Source organism: Python bivittatus, unplaced genomic scaffold (assembly GCF_059951505.1).
Source record: "Python bivittatus isolate LINGU-HERP-01145 unplaced genomic scaffold, Pbiv_v1 ctg000640_np1212, whole genome shotgun sequence".
NCBI lineage: Eukaryota > Metazoa > Chordata > Lepidosauria > Squamata > Pythonidae > Python > Python bivittatus.
In genome coordinates, this window is record NW_028277090.1 from 1,016,165 (window position 1) to 1,034,501 (window position 18,337).

Consider the following 18,337-nt stretch of genomic DNA (forward strand, 5'->3'; position numbering starts at 1 on the left):
CTATGGTTAAGAAAGGATGTTTCATAGAGGGGCAGGGCCTGAGGGGGAAGTCCCAGTGCATGCATTTGTAAAACTGCTGCCATCTATAATATCCAGTTCCCTTTGAAAAGGCTCAAGATTCCAGTTTAATAATATTTTTGTTCTTTTTTTTTTTTAACCAATCTGAAAACCACAGTTAGACTGTGAATTCCACATGTTGAAAATGGCTTACGTTGCAGCTTTGCTTATCAAATGTAGATCAAATAAACATGCCAAGTCAAAGATGATTTCTGTTAGGATTCAAAATGTTTTTCTGGGGGGAAAAAATCTTATTTAAAGGTTTCCAGAACCTCCATATTACTACTATTTGCTGTGCCTGCCCATATCTCAAAAAGCATCATGTGCCATATCAGACCCAGGAAGGGTGAATTTCACTAACATTGAGAACTATGTATTTGTGCCAATAATTTTTTTAAAAAATATCTGGTGTACCTGTGTAGTAGCTGAAGATTAGTTATATTTTCTACAATTGCTACATTACAGAAGCAATACATTTGAGTATTTTGATTTCTGAAAATGTAGCATTGCTTTTTTAAACATGACTAGGCAATAAATATTCAGGCATGTATCTTCAAATTGTTTAAAATATTTCCCAGGTTGATTTGTTACATCATTGTAACTTCAGCTACAACCTTAATGGGTTGTTTTCAGTCTTCATCTTTTACTATATTTCAGCTGCCAATTATAGGCATCTGGGATTTTGTATTGTGAAGGCTGACTTGAGCTACCAGATTGCAATGTTGCTTGAGATTCCAGGTGATCTAAAGAGAAGTTGATGTGCAGCTCTACGTTGTCTGAAAACTGAATGCATCACTCCCATTAAGAAAATTCCATTTTTTTCCAGTGCATTGTTGTGCAAATTAATACTCTTCTTATATACTTCTGCTCTTCTGCATTTCTCACAGCTCTATAGCCTGGGCAAAAAAGTTCCAAGTTTGATCAAAAGGAGGCCATCTTTTCTTTGTATGTGTTTCTAGCAATATTTTTTTCCTTCATAAGTTAAAAAAATACATACTTGATACAATGGTTCACAAAGGCATGGATGTAGGATTAGCAATAATAGGAGAGACTATCAAGCAAGTGAGGCTGTTCTGTCATTCATTAAGTCATCATCTAGCAATGCCAAAGAAATATTTTATGTTTTAAAAATTTGGCTACAGCTGTATAGATGCCTCTGAGTGGTCAGGTAACATTGCTTTTTCAATCTTTATATTTTGCTTTTCCTTAAAATAATGTTCATAGGTGGCTTCATTTTTCAAACACACAGAAGCTTACTGGATGCATTCTTATATCAATCTAATATTTAAAATTGTTGATTGCCGCTGCATTTCCTGTTCCTTTGCACAATTTGAGTCATACAAATTCATTCTCTTGGTTCATTTCTTTATGTTTCAAGGTAGAAGAGAATCATGCTGTTTGGTTGGTTTAATTCTATAGCAGAAAACTAGTATTATTTTGATAATTTATCTGACAAGAGTTTTTCTTCCCTATAAGACAAATACTCAGAACGAAGACAAAAGGCATGTACTGTGTAGTAAAAAATCTTTCTCTCTCTAAATGAATCTGGCTTGGCAGCAGATCTTATGAGAAGGATCTGGGTATTCTGATATAGATTGAACACGAGCTAGCAGCATGCTACAGCTTCCAAAAGAGAGAGTGCAATTTTGCGCTGCATCAATAAAGGTATAGTGTTGAGAACATGGGAAGCGATTGTTCCTCACTGAACTGCACTAGGTATGTTTAACCTGAAAAACAAAAGTGGAAGGGAAACATGATAGCAGTCTTCTAATATTTGAAAGGCTGTCACAGGGAGGACAGTGTGTATTTATTCTCCATAATGCCTTAGGGTAGGACAAGAATCAGTGGGTAGAAGCTTAGCAGAGGGAAATCCAAACTCAGAATAAGGAGGAATTTCTTGACCGTGGGAGCAATTAAGCAATGGAACAGCCTGCCTTCTAGAGATGTGGGTATTCCATCACTGGAAGCTTTCAAGAAAAGATTGGACAACCATTGTTCTGGGATGATATGAGGATTTCTGCCCTGAGCAGCAAGTTGGATTAGAAGTCTTCCAAGGTCCCTTGTAATCTTATGATTCTATGAAGACAATATTTAAGGGTCTCTACATTTGCCTGGCCATGCTGATCAATCAAAATGATGTGATCACCAGGGAATGGATTCCATACCTGAGAAGCAGGGTCTTTCTCCAAACTTCCCTTGCTGTGTATCTCTGCATTTTTTAGAATGCTAGAAAGGATCGTTGGGGCCTATTGGTTTTGAAAAAAAAAGCAGGACAAGAATAAGTTCCTGAGAAGCAAAAAGGGTGAGGATTTTGCTAACAGGTTTGGCAGATGCCTCCAGTTCAAAGTTGTGGAGCCTAAAATAGGGAACCTGGGATTCTTTGAGAAGTGTGGAATACTTGTCATGGTAGGTGGGACTATGGAATTTTGGTACTACAGCAGTCACATAGCCCTGAGCAATGTGCTGTAATGCTTCCAGTAATTTCTTGATAGAGCTCAGGGTGGTATACCTTTGATCTCCAGAATGGTCTTGTGAAATTCAGCTGAGAGATGGTAAGTTTCACAGCAGAACTTCAATTCCATACTGCCATATCGTCTCTGGATGGGTCAGTACTGTTACCTTCATATTGCAGATGGAGAAAAGAATGAATCAAGTTAATAGAAGCCATTTTAATGAGGTTATCGCAGAGCTGAAATTGGAACTGGTGATTTCCAGGTTCAGAAAGAAGTGTTTTAGCCTCTATGGGGTACTAGCTTCTAAAGATTTAATCTTTTTTTTTTTGGTATTTGAAGCTTTATTTCAGCTTCATGTTGCTACTCATCTGTACTCATTCACAGGTTGTTTTTTTTTTAAGGCAGACAAGTAAGGAGGAGGTGGGCTGTAGACTTGAGCCAACTGCCAAAGGAAAGAAGTCCAATATTGAAATGAAAAAAACTGGTGGAGGGAGGGACAGCCCTCAGCAGACTAGCCAAAGCTTGGGGCCTAGTAATATTTCTGGGCTTACATTTATAAAGGTTATTTTATTTATCCCCATCTTTCTAAGCAGATGCCAGTTTAAGGTAACTTATTTATTTGTGCAATTTATCTCTTACGAAATGAAAACTAAATACGAAGCAAAATATAACAGAGTCAAACAGTGCAACTGTTATGAAGGCCATAAATACAGTAGAGGGAGAGGCAGAATAAATAAATCTAGGCCCCAGTGGGGAGAAAAAGCTGCTGAAATAAAATTGTTTTCAAAGTCATTTTGAAAGTGACAAAATGAAAACCCACTGCTTTGGATTCTTGTGAGGGAGAAGATTCACAGCCTTGTCTCCTCCAGCTTCTCTCAGTTGAGAAGACAAAGGTCTGTAAGAGGATGGCTGCGGGTTTTAGGAGTTCATATGACGACACGAATCACATCCTGCCATGAGGTTGATGAGTGATGTGTTGCCTCCCATGTGACCAGATGCTAACATCAAGGCTGCACAAATGCACTAGTCATTGGAAAGTGCACCTTGTAGCTTGGGGAGTGCAGAATTGGGAAGAAACTGGTAAAGCAGGGAGGTGTGTCTTTCGTTGCCTCTTTGAGCCAATTCACAAAGTAGTGCTTGAGCCAAAATAAGCCCATAGGGAGTTCAGCTTCATGTATCTTTTTGCTTATAATGTATTGGTGTGGCTTTATTGCGGCATATGCAGTGACGAGCCAGAAATCTGCTCATCTAAAATTAAATCCTTGTTTTGTTTCTCTTCCAAGCTATGTTTTATAAGGACACCTTCTTCCCTGTACTTGTGGTGCTAAATCATGGATTACATTTGACTAGCTTTCCCTCAAACCAGAGAAAGAGGGACTTTCCGCCCACACATTCAAACTAGGTCTTGGGTAAAGAATAATGCCTAACAACGCACTCAGTGACTCTGTCCACCGAAGATCTCCAACTGTCTACAAGTACTATGATGTACTACATATACTGGCCACTTCCATAAATATACTTTTGTAGGAAAAAGTAGTGGATAAAAGTAATGGAAGAAGCCAATTTCAGTCTGACCAAACTCGATGAGTGTATTTTTGTATAGTGTGTATAATCAGGGAGCTTTTTTTTTCTAATTGGAAGTTCAACTGGCTTCTGTTACTTTAGTCTTTTTCCTTTTCGTTGCTAAACTTCTTCAAGACTCCAGTTTGTCCAAATTCCTTGTTTTCAGTCTTCCATTTGTCTTTGGCAGCATTGTGTTGCAAGCTCTGCATTTGTCCAGGTAACAGAAGCATTACCTCTTTCTTAAGCCTCACGATATTTCCTGTTGACATTGACGCATCTGAGATCACGACTGACTAAGGAGAAAATTGTGAGTCCATGATGCAGTTGAATATTTTCGCTCTTATGTCACTGAATAATCTATCTTTTAGAGGCACTGCGTTTACCAGAAATAATTGAAGGAAAACATAATGCCAGCAACATGGGGAAATCTCCAATTTATGTTTTCTTAATGCAATTTTCAGTTAAGAATTTGACCTGGAATATTGGAGAACATGTCAAACCTCTCATCTTACAACTAATGAGCTGTGATATAAATCGCATTTGTGCCTCTGTGAGAAACCTGATTCCTCAAATCCTTTAAAACCTGGTCAGACTGGCTTTAGCACTTTTTTCAGCAGCAGACACAGTGAGTTGGATCTACTGGCAGTACTTTTTTTTTCTTTTTTACTTTAATATGATCTGACTGCTACAGTATCCCTTAGAGATCGTGCAGTTTCCTTGCCAAAACTAAGTGTAATTTGCATCCTGTTAGCAGCTAAGTAGGATAATTGTCAAAGCTCTCTATGCTCTTCGTTTCGTTGGGAAGCTGAGAAGTCAGCTTAATGAGCCTAAATTCTTCCCATATGAACCACGCATGTGCTAAGATTCTTGGGATCCTTCTCTGGAGCTCTTCTTCCCTTATTCACCAAGATTAGACAAATATATACTACCTTGAGCTCCTGTCTGAAAGGTGGGATAAGGTAATAGTAGCAACACCAACCACTTTCAGAGATAGATTTTCATAGCTGTAGTGCAGGGTCTCTCAACCTTGGTGGCTCGAAGATGCGTGGACGTCAACTCCCGGAGTTCTGGGAGTTGAAGTCCACTCATCTTCAAGCCACCAAGGTTGAGAAACACTGCTGTAGTGGTTCTGAGACACCCACCTATAGGCAAACCTCATCTATATCATGCTGAATCAAAACATGAAAAATGCTTTATTCTTGTTTGTTTCTGCTGCGTTCCAAGCTGTTACTGTGTATGAACTTACGAACCACAAGTGTTCGTTTATGAGTTTATCTTCCAATAATAACCTCCTTGAAGAAAGACGAAGGGTGACCTGTTTTAAAAAGGCCTAAAAATGTGCTGAAGAGAGATAGTTAAAGGGCAGTTTCCTTCTCCCTGAATAGTTCGATTTAATGTTAGCCTTTAAGGCCATTCTGTTAACGGTCTTGTTTTTGTAAATATTGTACACAATATTACTTCATTCTGAAAACGAGTTTTGATTTTTGCAGAGATTTCAGTCTCTTTAAAATGGAAGTTCATTACATTGGTTGAAAAGGAAGTTTCTTATATTGGGTTGAAAACAGGAACAGAATACTTTGGTTGTGCTTACTGTTGTGTTATCAGCCTGTCTTTGTTTAACACTTTAAATGCTATTTTTATCAAAAGGAGTCATAAATTTGTGCAATCTTGCTCAGCAATATCTGATTAAAACCACTAAGTTTATGTTCAAGCCAAAAGAGTGAACTAGGAAGACTCTGACATTTGTGACGCTTCCAGTTGTTCATTGGCATGGCTCAAGGTGGAAAACTAACGGTGGAGTGAATAGAATCTTGGGTTTAGGCAGAAGTTCAGCTTCAGTCATGAAGATTGCTGGGTTGCTTTCAATTATATTATTTGAAATTAAATAGGAGTTGTGAAGTATTCTGCCCTGAAAAGTGCTATAAAAGTTACTCAGGGCTGAGAAAAGATTATAGCATGGGGTGGAGAGAGTGATTAGATAACACAGTAAATGATTACCTTATAACAGTGTTTCTCAACCTCAGCAACTTTAAGATGTGTGGACTTCAACTTCCAGAATTCCCCAGCCAGCCATGCTGGTTGGGGAATTCTGGAAGTTGAAGTCCACACATCTTAAAGTTGCTGAGGTTGAGAAACACTGCCTTATAGAAATAAAATAGACATTCTAAAAGGTTTCTTTTCTGCTGGACTCAGGAAAAAAAAAATCTTAACTTTCGAAACTTCTAACAGTATAATGATCCCATCTTGCAGACATTCTTAAAATGTGTTCTAAAATTCCGGGTCAGGAAGACTTGTGAATCCATTGGTGAAAGTCTTATGTGATTATTAAGAAACTGTAACCAATCAAGAGGTTGGATGTGGAATTTTTTCTGGCTGTAGAAATATTTTTGGTGGGATAGGACGAGTTACTTCCATTTGGAGGATTGTGATCATATAATGAGTATATAGGGTTTAAATTAAGGAGATGCGTGGTCAGATTCCCGTTTGGACTGCAAGCTTCCTAAATGGTTGAGTTACTGTTTCTCAGCCAAAGGTACAGTGGTACCTCGGTTCACGAACTTAATTCGTTCTGCGACTCTGGTCGCGACCTGAATTGGTCGTGACCCGAATCAAATTTTCCCATAAGGTTCAATGTAAATATGGTTAATCCGTTCTGACCCCTCCGAATTTGGTCGCGACCCGATTTTTGGTCGCATCCCAAATCAAATTTTCCCATAAGGTTCAATGTAATTACGGTTAATCCGTTCTGAACCATATGTTTTTGTTTTTGTTTTAAATGACACAAAATACAGTACAAAGAGAGAATGCTAACCTTGCTTGATGCGACTTCTGGCGTGGAGGACAGGAAGGCGGGTGGGGAGGCGGTTATTGCTTGGAGGGAGAGTCCCCCTCCAGGAAGCCGCGACCACGTGTCATGGGAGGGAAAATGGCCGCGGATCCTGTTCGTCACCTGATCCGGCGTTTGCGAACGGAGGCAAAATTTTGCGAACAGAGCTGTTCGTGACCCGAATTGGTCGTGAACAGAAGCGTTCGTGAACCGAGGTACCACTGTACTTGCAGGATGGAAGATGATGACTAAATGAAGAGATACATACCATCCCAATGATTATTGTAAAAAGCTTAGATAAATAAATGTTTAGCATTGTCACCAGTACTTAGTGGGCTTTGAATTCTGCTCATCACCACCAGCATTAATGTGTTTCTCTCAGTTTTAAACCCTTGTGTAATTAAACATTGGGTTGGATTTACCCTGTTACATGAAAGCTATTCTTGTAATCAAAGCTATTCTTGCAGAATTCTTGCTGTTCCGACCAGCTAATTGGAGTCAGTAAGGATAACAGCTTGTGTTGACATGGAAAATCATTACAGTACAACTTTTTAAAAATATCCTCTTTCCAGCTACAGGCTTGGAAGGAAGAAGCTTGAATTCATTAGACAATGGGAAGAAATAGACAGGTTTTGAAATACTGTATAGATGTTCAAATATAGAAAATCGAATGTATTTTTCATTCTAAAAAGCATTATCTGCATACATCAAAATGGCGTATTTTATCTCTCCCCCCCGCAACTCTTTTAAATAGTTTGCAGGCAAGGATATTAGTGAATAACTGCCTAATCTTGCATGAAGTTTGAAGGGAAGAGGGAAATCATAAATGCTGACTTTAAAGTAGCATACAAGGAATAATTTGGGAATAATTTTTACATTTCTTTTTCCAAAGATCCTTGTGTACTATATGTACTGTATGTGTTATCAGTTGTTTCCAAAGAGTATTACGTAAATTGTTGGAGGACAGGTCTGTCAAAGTTCTTGGTCCTGAAGATTCAATATCCTGTCCTGGTTAAAGGCATTGTGTTTTCAAGTACTGGTTGCAGGGAAACAGTGGTGAGAGGGGTCTAGGGCTCTATCTCCTGCTTGCAAGCACTCAGAAAATCTGGTTGGCTATCCTGTGAAGCAGAATGCTCGACAAAGAGGCCTTGGCCTGATCCAGCAGGACGGTTCTTGCCTTTTATAAACATTTGGCATCATGCATGAGATAGAGAAGAGGCTGTAGCAGGATTACTTAATATTTCAACAAATGTGGGTTTGGCAGCTCTGTAGAATATGCATAAAAAGTGTTACTCTGCAAATGAAAGAGAAATGCTAGGGTATTATTGTTGGCCTGGCAGATCATCCCTCCTAAGCAAGATTGCAGCTGAGCTGAGCTTGTTTTGTAGATAAGAAAAGGTGATAGAAGTGGTGCAATCTCATTTGTCAACCAAGCCAGAAAGGCCCAAATTGGCTAGTGCTGTATCTACCGGGACAGATATTCAGAAGGCAACTTAAAATTGTTTTTAGGCTGTTGCTGCAACGGACATGTTTCATGACAACATCACCATTCTTTACCTCAGATTTTACCATTTTCCAGTGTAAAGTGGCAGACCAGAGTATCTGGTCCAAACATTCAAGCTGAGCTGGAACTCAGAAAAGAACAAGAATATTCTCAGTAATAATGACTATGTGATAGTGTATAAACCACTGGAGAGAACTACAAAAAGCATGATAAAAAAGTAGGGCTACTCTGTTTTTCTATTTAAAAGCTGAGTTTTCAAAGAATAGTTTCTGTGAAGGAGAACTTAAAATTGAACCTAAAATGCTGGCTGGTTTGATAGTTTTCCATTCTTTCCATACCTGGAATGATCTCTGAATAGATAGCCTTATAGGAAGTGCCTTCTATTTTAAAACTATGAAGAGAAGATGAAAATTAAGTCGTCTGTTGCTAAGATACAAGTTGCAATGAGTAAGCCAGCCTAAATTCAGTTTTTCCTAAATAATTTGAGTGCAAATGATCCTGATAAAGGTAGGAGAATTGTCATTATAAAACCTACCCTGTGGAAGTTGGGGAAACCTAGCAGATGGACTCAGAGTTAGCATTCCTGTATGTTTCTAAAGTTGAAGCACCCTTATTCAATTTGAAGCTTCCAGTTATAATACACTTCAACTCTTACCACAGATGCTAGTTGAGTATTATGCAACTGCAGCTTGATACTATGAATTTATTACACTGTTTTGTTTTTGTGTTGTTCTGATGTAAACTGTTGGAAGACTATAAGAATGCAATAAATAAATACAGTCCAAAACAACTGTAGGTCACAGGGTTGAAGAAGCCTATGTTTTTTTGTGTTGAGTATATTTTCACTTTTGCTAATGTAAAATGAACCCATGAAATGTTGAAAATGTAGCCACTGTTTACCAAATGACATTTGAAAAAACAGTCTTAGCTGTTGTTCCGATGTTCAGCTACCTGAAGTCTAGCTAGGATGTCTGTGTCACTTTGCGGTTGTGTGCCATTTTTCATGCCCTCCTTTATTCAGATGTACCCCGTTCTGATCTGTAAGTCTTCAAGATCTTCATTTGTATGCCTTAAGGAACCTTGAATCCATTTCATGCACACACATTGTCTGCCTCAGAACCTCTGAACGCTCTGCAAAGAACGTCCAGATGTGCTTGAAATATAAACTCCAGCAGATATATTCTGAGTGTTGTTGCTCAGAACCTTGGGGACTTGGGTGGAGGCAGTATTAGGATTGAAGAAGACAGTCAGTGGAGCCAGGTAAAGCTGTAGGTGGATGTTGAGCCGAGACAGCCTTTAGAGAGGCATAAAAGATTTCTGTGACAATATAAGACTGCATTTTGCAAACATTCCAAGTGTGAATATTTCTCTTAAAATGTCTTTGGCAGGCATCAGAAGAGGCCTCACTCCGAGCCTTGGAGAGCCTAATGACGGAGTTTTTCCACAACTGCACTACAAACGAGAGGAAGCGTGAAATTGGTAAGCTTACTTCTTTCCCATTTTCTCCAAATTCTGCCCCAAATTTCAGAGTTAAAGCCACGTCGTTTTGTTTTCATGCCTACTCTTATAAGCCCCCTTGAGGACAACAAATTCAAGTGCACACTTCCAAAATATTCCACATTTTTTCTCCTTTTTAAAAAATGTTTATCTTCCCCTTTTTTAATGCAATAATTCCCATGGCTGTGGTTCTCTGCCAGCCAATGGCAGACTGTTTGAAAAGACTTTCTGTGCCAGAGAATATAGATTAGGTACATGGCAATTATTTGGGGGCAGTCACCAGGTAGAAGGTTGATGAAAGTGGGATATGAACTGTAATGAGAGGCTGCTGTTATTCTCTCAATTCTTTTTGATGAATAATTATTATTTAGAGCAGGAGTGGGCTAAAAGTAAATTGAAAACAACCAGGCTCTGCGGAACTGGCCCTAGATCAACCAAGGCTTTTTATCCCAGTGCGTCAACAAGATCAAATGAAAAGCGAGTTTTTAAGAGTTCAACACCAGCAGGTTAAAAATAAGTGTGTCCTGTGGTTAGTGTTACTGTACATCAGTCATTCTTTTTCTAAGCTCAGTGGTCTTTGGCTGAAGTTTTTAGAATCTCTGATCGATAGTAACTTAAATGTAGATAATGGTATAAATAGCTCTGGGCCAGAGCTTCTGGCTTTTCTCATAAAACAGAGGGATACAGAAATGACTTTCTCCTGTGGAGCCCCTCCTCTTGTTCTGAATTCTAATGCACATTTTATTTTATTTTACTTTGTTTATCTATCCAGAAGAGCTCCTGAATAACTTTGCTCAGCAGGTCGGTGCCTGGAGATTCTGCCTCTATTTCCTGTCCAGCACAAGAAATGACTATGTCATGATGTATAGTTTAACAGTATTTGAGGTGAGATACCAGTCGAGGATCATCAAGCTCAGAATGGACTCCTGGTAGGACTTTGATTTCAGTGAACCAACCCTAGGTGGCAATCATTGGCCTTGATCTGGTTCAGTTCCCCTCTACAGTAAATTGTAGGACAGTAAATCGTAGGTGGTATGAATTTGTAATTGCTTGTTGGTGCATCAGGGGTCCAGTTTGGGACTGCTGCTGCTGAGACAGTTGTGTAAAACAACAGAGTCTGGTTTATTTGTGGCGGGGAGGGTGGTAATGACACTATTTGAAACTGGGAAAAGGGGTAATTGGGTCAAACGGTTTAAGAACCACTTGGTAAGATGATAGGGGCTACACTTTGCAGCAATGGGAAATTTGTCTATTTTTTAATCTCTGGTTTCACCTTTCATCTAATTCTGGCCTCCAGCCAACTTCTGGTTACTGTTGACTTGATTCTTTTAGCAGACCCAGACTTGTTGATCAGTGCAAATAAAATATGTTGATAAGTCAGTTCTTATTTATATATTGCATTTTAAGAGAAACTTGCTTTCTCATAACAGTAAAACCTTAGTTTTATAGTGCCATCCAATGGACTTTGGATTCAGTGGACAAAAATTTAGCTTGGATTTCCTCCCCCAATAATGGACAACATCTAGTTTTTCCAAAGCAGTTCATATATTTGGTGCAATCAGCATCACTTTTGTTGTGCAAATTTGGTAGTCTGATGCAAATTGGTATTATCTCACATACATAAATTAGTATTTAACAGACATCTCTTTACCTCAGTTGGTCCGTAAAATTAAGATAATAAGACTTTCATCCTGGTGTTGTTGTAATGACTTTGTTCAAGCATCTTTACTTGGGTTGTAGAGGCTGAACAGAAGCCCGTACTGGATGGGGAACCGAGAAATGTTGTACCCTAACAGATTATTCAGTCTATTTCAATGAAAAACAGCTCATGAGAAAAGTAGAGGCTTGAATTTTTTTGTGTGGGTGGTGAGAGCTATAAAATGAAGCATATAAAGTTGTCCTTAATTTTAAAAGAAGCTAGTATCAAGCTCTGTTATGGTTATGTGTTGGGGAGAAAGTATTTTCTTATTTCACATATAATTCTGAAATAGATATTGTTAGGTTCATTTTCAAATGTGGATCAAATTGATCAAAATGAAATTAATTAATCTCAATAGTTGCCTGTTTCTCTATTCTCCTGCAATCCTAACATTAGTTACTAGTGTAAGGTTAGTTAGTAGAGCTATAGTTCCATCTATGAGTGAGAACCCACCTCTTAATTGTAAATAAATATTTTACCATTGAATTCAATTAGTCAGTATACAAAAGCAGATTTCCAAGTAGCATATTTTTCTAAGATTTGGTATTTTTAGTGTTTTAACATCTATATTTAATATCTTGACCATTGCATCTTAACTGTAGACTTAAGCAAAGAAGGTAATTTTTCAAAGGATCCTGAGTCTGGTTCATAACAATGTGTGTCTGTTTCAGAACCTGATTAACAAGATGTGGCTTGGGGTCCCATCTCAGGATAAAACAGAGATTCGCAGTTGCCTGCCCAAACTTCTTTTAGCTCACCATAAAACTTTGCCTTACTTCATCCGAAACAAACTTTGTAAGGTCATTGTGGATATTGGCCGGCAAGACTGGCCCATGTTTTATCATGACTTCTTCACAAATATTTTACAGGTAAGATTAAAAGCTAACTCTTCATTTTTCAGAAACAAAGTCATCTTAAGTATTGTCCATTCTTATGCTAGTGCCTTCGAGTCAGTCTTGACTCCTGGTGACTGCCTGGACAAGTCCCTGCAGTTTTCTTGGCAAAATTTCAGAAGTGGTTTGCCATTGCCTGCTTCCTAGGGCTGAGAGAGAGTGACTGGCTTAAAGTCACCCAACTAAGGCAGGACTAGACTCACGGTCTCCCAGTTCTTAGCCTGATGCCTTAACCACTGCAGGTAATCCTCGCTTACCGACTATTTGTTCAGCGACTGTTCAAAGTTACAACAGCGCTGAAAAAGGAGACTTATGACCAGTCCTCAAAGTTCTGGCCATCCCAACAACCCCCCGTGGTCACATGATTGCCATTTGCGGCCTTCCCTGCTGGCTTCCTCCCTTGCCTACCAACAGCAGCCACCCATGACCCTGTTGCACTCTTGCCACACCATGCCTTTTTTCTAACTGCCTGGGACTCACTTAATGACCTGTGATCCTTGCTTAATGACAGCATTGAGGACTGTCGTCCCTAAGCGATATGGCCATGTGACATTGTGCTTCATGACCGCATTGCTTTCGATGGAAATTCCAGTCCCAATTACCGTCATTAACCGAGAACTGCCTGCACCCTAATCTTGTTCTCTATGCTAAATATATTGCCTCCTTTTAGGGCTCTGCAGTTAGTTTTCCAAAAAAATGATTGATTGGCTTGACTGAGTGATTGATTAGAGAAAGTTGTTCGTGCTAAAAAATACATTCTCTTAACAGTTGATCCAGTCCCCAGTGACAACTCCACTTGGGCTGATCATGCTGAAGACGACGTCTGAAGAGCTGGCATGCCCACGGGAGGACCTCAGCATCGCGCGGAAGGAGGAGCTGCGGAAACTGCTCCTGGATCAGGTTCAGAATGTCCTTGGGCTTCTCACAGGTCAGTGAGGCAGGAAACCCCAAGTTGTATGGGAAGAAGTGGCTGGCAAGGGAAGCTGACAATATTCCCTTTAAATTGGCGTCCAGGCGTCCTTTAATTTTGGGCATCTTGGAACATTAGCGGGGTCTGACTGTATGATCCAAACCCATTTTGCTGCAGAGTGTTAACTTTTTAGCTTACAATAGCCAGTAATAGAGGAAGGACTGGTCAAGGAGACAGTGAGTGAAGTCCTTTCCTCGAATGGCTCTTCTAGGAGTTTTGAGAGGCATAGCAAGCTTGCTTTGGTGTTAGTGATTTCAGATATCAGCCATTCTTTTCCCCAAAAGTCAAAGTCATCCCCCCTGAACCACCAAAATCTAAGGACTATCTAGAATAATATTTGGGGTTACACAGTGGCCAGGTAGATGCCTTCAGGAAGCTCATGAGCAGGTTAGGAACATTTGATTGTCTTCTTTTCTCCCCTGCAGCTAGTATTTAGGTATGCTATGTGTAATTTAGAAGCTGAAGTTCAGCCTTCAGGGACATAACTCTTCATAATCCTATTATCCATGAATTTGTCTAATCCCCTTGTGAAGCCATCTAAACTACTGGCCATCCCACAATTTGATGGCAGCGAGTTGCTTAATCTAACTACACAAAGTGTAAGGAAGTGCTTCTTTTTTTTAATTTCATAGTTTCACTGGATGACCTTGAATTCTAATAACTGTGAAAGAAGAATAGTTTCTAGCCCCTTTTCCACACCATGCATGTTTTAAATGCCTCTGTTACGTTTCCCTATCAAACAGTATTCTTTTTCTTTCTTCTGTAACAAAAACAGTTGTTGGGACCTCAGGAGAGTACAAATAGATGCATTTTTTTTAACAGTCCACTGATTAAAATCGGAAACCTAAATAACCTCATATTTGTCGCCAAAATAGCTCTGTTAATGATCAGTTCCGCTTCTGGAAGTCTTGCTATCTCTAAGACCTCCTACAAATTTTTCTGCTGAGAAAGAGATGCTATCAGGGTTCTCCTTCAGCATTCATATTGGGTACTTCAAAGATACTGTCAAGAATCTAAAGTTGACTGAATGGTAAAGAGACTGTGATAAACAGAACCTGCTTCAAACTGCAGCCCTAGTCATAATGCTTGAGGTTAAAAGTGTTCTCGGATGACTTGAGTTCCACTGACATGCTTGGAATAATGAGCTTGTAACTGATGCTTAACACCGAATACAAGAATGGGTTTGCAGCTGCCTGAGACTTTGCTCTTCCTTTCATGATAGGTATTTTGGAAAGCATCTGGGATAAATACAGTGTAACCGCTGCCACACCCCCACCATCTCCGACATCCAGAGAAAGTGGTAAAATCTTGAGTCGGTCTTGTTTTTCATCCTGTTCAGTGTCTGTATTCTTAGTGACGCCTACGCCTTGGGGGGTAAAGTCAGTATCTAAGACTAGGGAAGGAAGACATGATGGTTTCTGCAAAATCAAACATCCAAGTCGTGTGGGAACTGCTATGGCACACCTTCTTTTGATGGCTTGAACTGCGTTCTTGCCTTGTTTCTGGAGGGATGACCGTGGCTATGTAGGAACCTTGTGGTGGATTCCTCCCGTGTGTCCCAGGGCTTCTGGCCCTTGTGGGTTAGGGCGTCACATTGTGTTGGCTGCTTGGCTACATCAGAGCAAACCTTCTAATGACGTCCACTGATTGGCCTCTTTCTTGTCAAATAGAGCATCCATCAGGCTAAGAAGCATAAGCCAGAGTACAGTAATTCGCATTAATTGAGGCCACCCTAAGATATTGCGAAGGCTTGCTATCTCATTAGCACAGAATTGTTGTGCTTCTAACGTGGAAGCCGGCACAGGCTGTAAACCCATAAAAAATGCTCCTGTCTGGTATTTGCTGTACAGTTTTGAATGGGGGAGACAAGAAGTCCACTTCAGAAGCACGAGTGGATGATGGTTCAGTTGGCATCTCCAAAGGCCCTCTTCTCAGGGCATAAACTCTCAGGGCTATTTCAAGAACCAGTCGGCAGGATTTCCTGCCTGTTCTGCTAGGCTTCCGGGGTAAGAATTAGGTGTATCGTAATTAAGCCTTAGCATGGCTGGACTTACTTGTATGTGCGTGTTTTTCCCTCTACAGGTGATCTTTTGAGTAGCTTGTTGCAGAGTCCCAGTGCGGCCAAATTGCTGAACCAGCCGATCCCTGTCCTTGACACAGAGAGCGAGTATGTTTGTTCCCTGGCCTTGGAGTGCCTAGCCCATCTCTTCAGCTGGATCCCTTTATCTACCAGCATCACCCCTTCCCTCCTCACCACCATATTCCATTTCGCCCGCTTCGGCTGTGACACCCGAGTCAGGAAGATGTCCTCCATCAACGGCAGCAGCCAGAATGTCTTGAGTCATGAACGTGGGCAGCTCGGAGTGCTGGCCATGTCTTGCATCAACGAACTTATGTCTAAGAACTGTGTGCCTGTGGAATTCGAAGAGTACTTACTGAGGATGTTCCAGCAGACGTTCTACCTCCTCCAGAAGATCACCAAGGAGAACAACGCCCATACAGTGAAGAGCCGGCTAGAACAGCTGGATGAGAGGTAAGACCAGACGAATCAACAAAACAGCCTTTCTACTTACTTCAAGATTATCTTTGCCGATGACTTGTTATGCATGGTGTGTCTAATCACCTTTTTTCAGAGCCCCAGGATGGAGGAGCCAACGCAGCCAGGTAAGGGTGACCCAGGTACGTGTCTGTGGGTGGTCAACTTGGCAGAAACAATTTGTGGCGGTGTAGGTGTTGTGTTTCTTCTCCCTTCCACCCCCCCGTTCGTTACAGTTTGACTGCAGGTCTGAGGTTGTTCAAGATCTGAATTTGCCTCCATTCGGTTGTTGCTGAAAGCAGCCGAAGAGACCCAGTGAGGTAAAGGGACATTTGTTTTCTGCTCGGCATCTTTGTTCTCAAGGAGTGGGTGGACGGGTCCCCTTCTGAGGGAAGAGGAAAGGCCTTAGGAACACGCTGTTCCCCAAACCTGGTGCCCTCCTGAGGGCTGTGCTGGCTAAGGGTGGTGGGAGATGTGGTCAGCGCTTCTCCCGGACACAATCTTGGAGAAAGCTAGGCTGGAATTTTAGTTTTGCCTTTTCGAAGAGCAGTTGAACGACTTCAGGGAGTTGGAACGTTCTTAGCTGCCCAGAAGTACGCTATGCAAGCAGGATTCCCAAACCAGATTCCATTCCTTTATTTTTCTGCTGGTTTCCTCCTCCTTGCAAATGCCTTTTTAAAGAAGTAGGAAACACAACTTGGATGAGATTCTGCGTGGATTTCTTTTTTCTTCTTTTTTTTAGAACACATCAAAGAGCCTCTGGGGTTATTTTGACAGCAGTTGAGAAAGGACCTAAAGCACAAAGTAACATTTTAGGTTTTGGCGAGAGTTGGTGAAATGGAGGTTGGCAGGAGTAGTTGTTGAAATGGAGGTTGGCAGGACTCGCATTATTGCTGATCTGCTGGGCATTCCAGGGACCCATCAGTACTGCCTGGCAGGAAAATTTCTGTCTGCAGATGAATGTCCCTGAAAGGCAACATTTTTTGAAAAATGAAACAAACCAAAAACCTCTTAAAAAGAAGCTAGTGTAGACTGTTGTCCTTGAGAGAGAGATTTTATATATATATAAATATATATATATGAATGAGAGTGTCTTGAGGACACCAGTCAGATCTTAACACAGTCCCCAGTTTCTTTCTTTCTTACTAATTCTAATCCCTGGACCCATATTTGATCTCCTCAAGCCACATTTCTTTTCTAGAATTCTTTCCTCCTGCAGGGAAAGAGAGGGATATTGACTGAAATATCTGTTAAACCTGGGTGGTTGCCCTAGCAACTCTAGCTGCCATGGATTGGCTGGAGGGAGTGCTAAATTGAGAGAAAGAACCGGATGAGAGTAAATCTATCCAAACTCCTTCACACTGGCCAAAGTTTCCAAGCTGAGATTTCCTGCTCCATCTCCCCTTGCTTGCTTTGCAAAAGCCCATCAATTCCTTTCTTCATATGACCAGCAGCATTTCATCATCGTAGTCTCTATGCTTCTGATGTGGGTAGGACATCCAGAAAGGTAGCACAGATGGCTGATAGAACTGTTCTAGTCACAAGTTAGGCAGTCCTGGATTAAGGTCAGAACTGTTTGATCTCAGTTATGTTCCTTGAACGAGCCCAGAAGGGGTGACCCATCTGATACTTGGAGGACCTTAAAACAAGACTGATGTTAGGGTTCCTTGGATGATGTGCAGAGAAACATTTTGAGCTCTTAAAAGGTGCAAAAAGTGCAGCCACAACTGTAGATGGCCCAACAGTATTTCTTTGCAACCCCAAAGCCTTCTGCATGGGTGGTTTTCTTTGCATTTAGGGGAATTTGGGGGGACTAAGGAGCAAAATGCATGCCTTAAGCTTGGCAGAGGCTTAAGACAACCATTTTACTCCCTAGAACCCCCGAAACCTCCTCTAAGCAGAACCCTAGAACTTACTCCCTAGAACCCCCAAAACCACCTCCTCAATCTGGCCCCTCCCAGTCCTTGAAATGCTAAGGTGATAGAAATTGTATACAATATTGCTTTCTTAGAAGTTCAATAAATGCAAATTGATGATAATTGTCTCTTGCTTTTGATGTTGAAAATATGGGAATTGCTAAAAAAAAGTTCTAGGTTATTTGTGGCACTCTAAATTCTATGACTGGACTGAATACAGCTTAAAACATTGAAGATTTATGTTTTGTTTTATTTTGCATTACCGGCTTTCAAAATTAGCAGTTTTTATAAAGATCTGATAGCACAATAGTTCTGCTTACAAATGTGGATCAGACTGCATGGATGTTTGGGACGAGAGCTTTATTTTTCATTATTTCAGCATTGTATTCTACAGTTGGTTGGCTTTATGAAAGCAGATATTA

General features: G+C 40.5%; 1 protein-coding gene across 3 annotated transcripts in view; it reads left to right on the top strand.

Moving 5' to 3' along the window:
* XPO6 (exportin 6) overlaps window positions 1-18,337 on the top strand; it is a 46,801-nt gene that overhangs the window by 1,134 nt on the left and 27,330 nt on the right. For all 3 annotated transcript variants that reach the window (XM_088150985.1, XM_088150986.1, XM_088150987.1), the window contains exons 3-8: window positions 9,793-9,883; window positions 10,674-10,786; window positions 12,272-12,469; window positions 13,262-13,421; window positions 14,686-14,763; window positions 15,546-15,996. In XM_088150985.1, coding sequence (XP_088007111.1) covers window positions 9,793-9,883; window positions 10,674-10,786; window positions 12,272-12,469; window positions 13,262-13,421; window positions 14,686-14,763; window positions 15,546-15,996 — 1,091 coding nt within the window. The remainder of the gene's footprint in view (window positions 1-9,792; window positions 9,884-10,673; window positions 10,787-12,271; window positions 12,470-13,261; window positions 13,422-14,685; window positions 14,764-15,545; window positions 15,997-18,337) is intronic.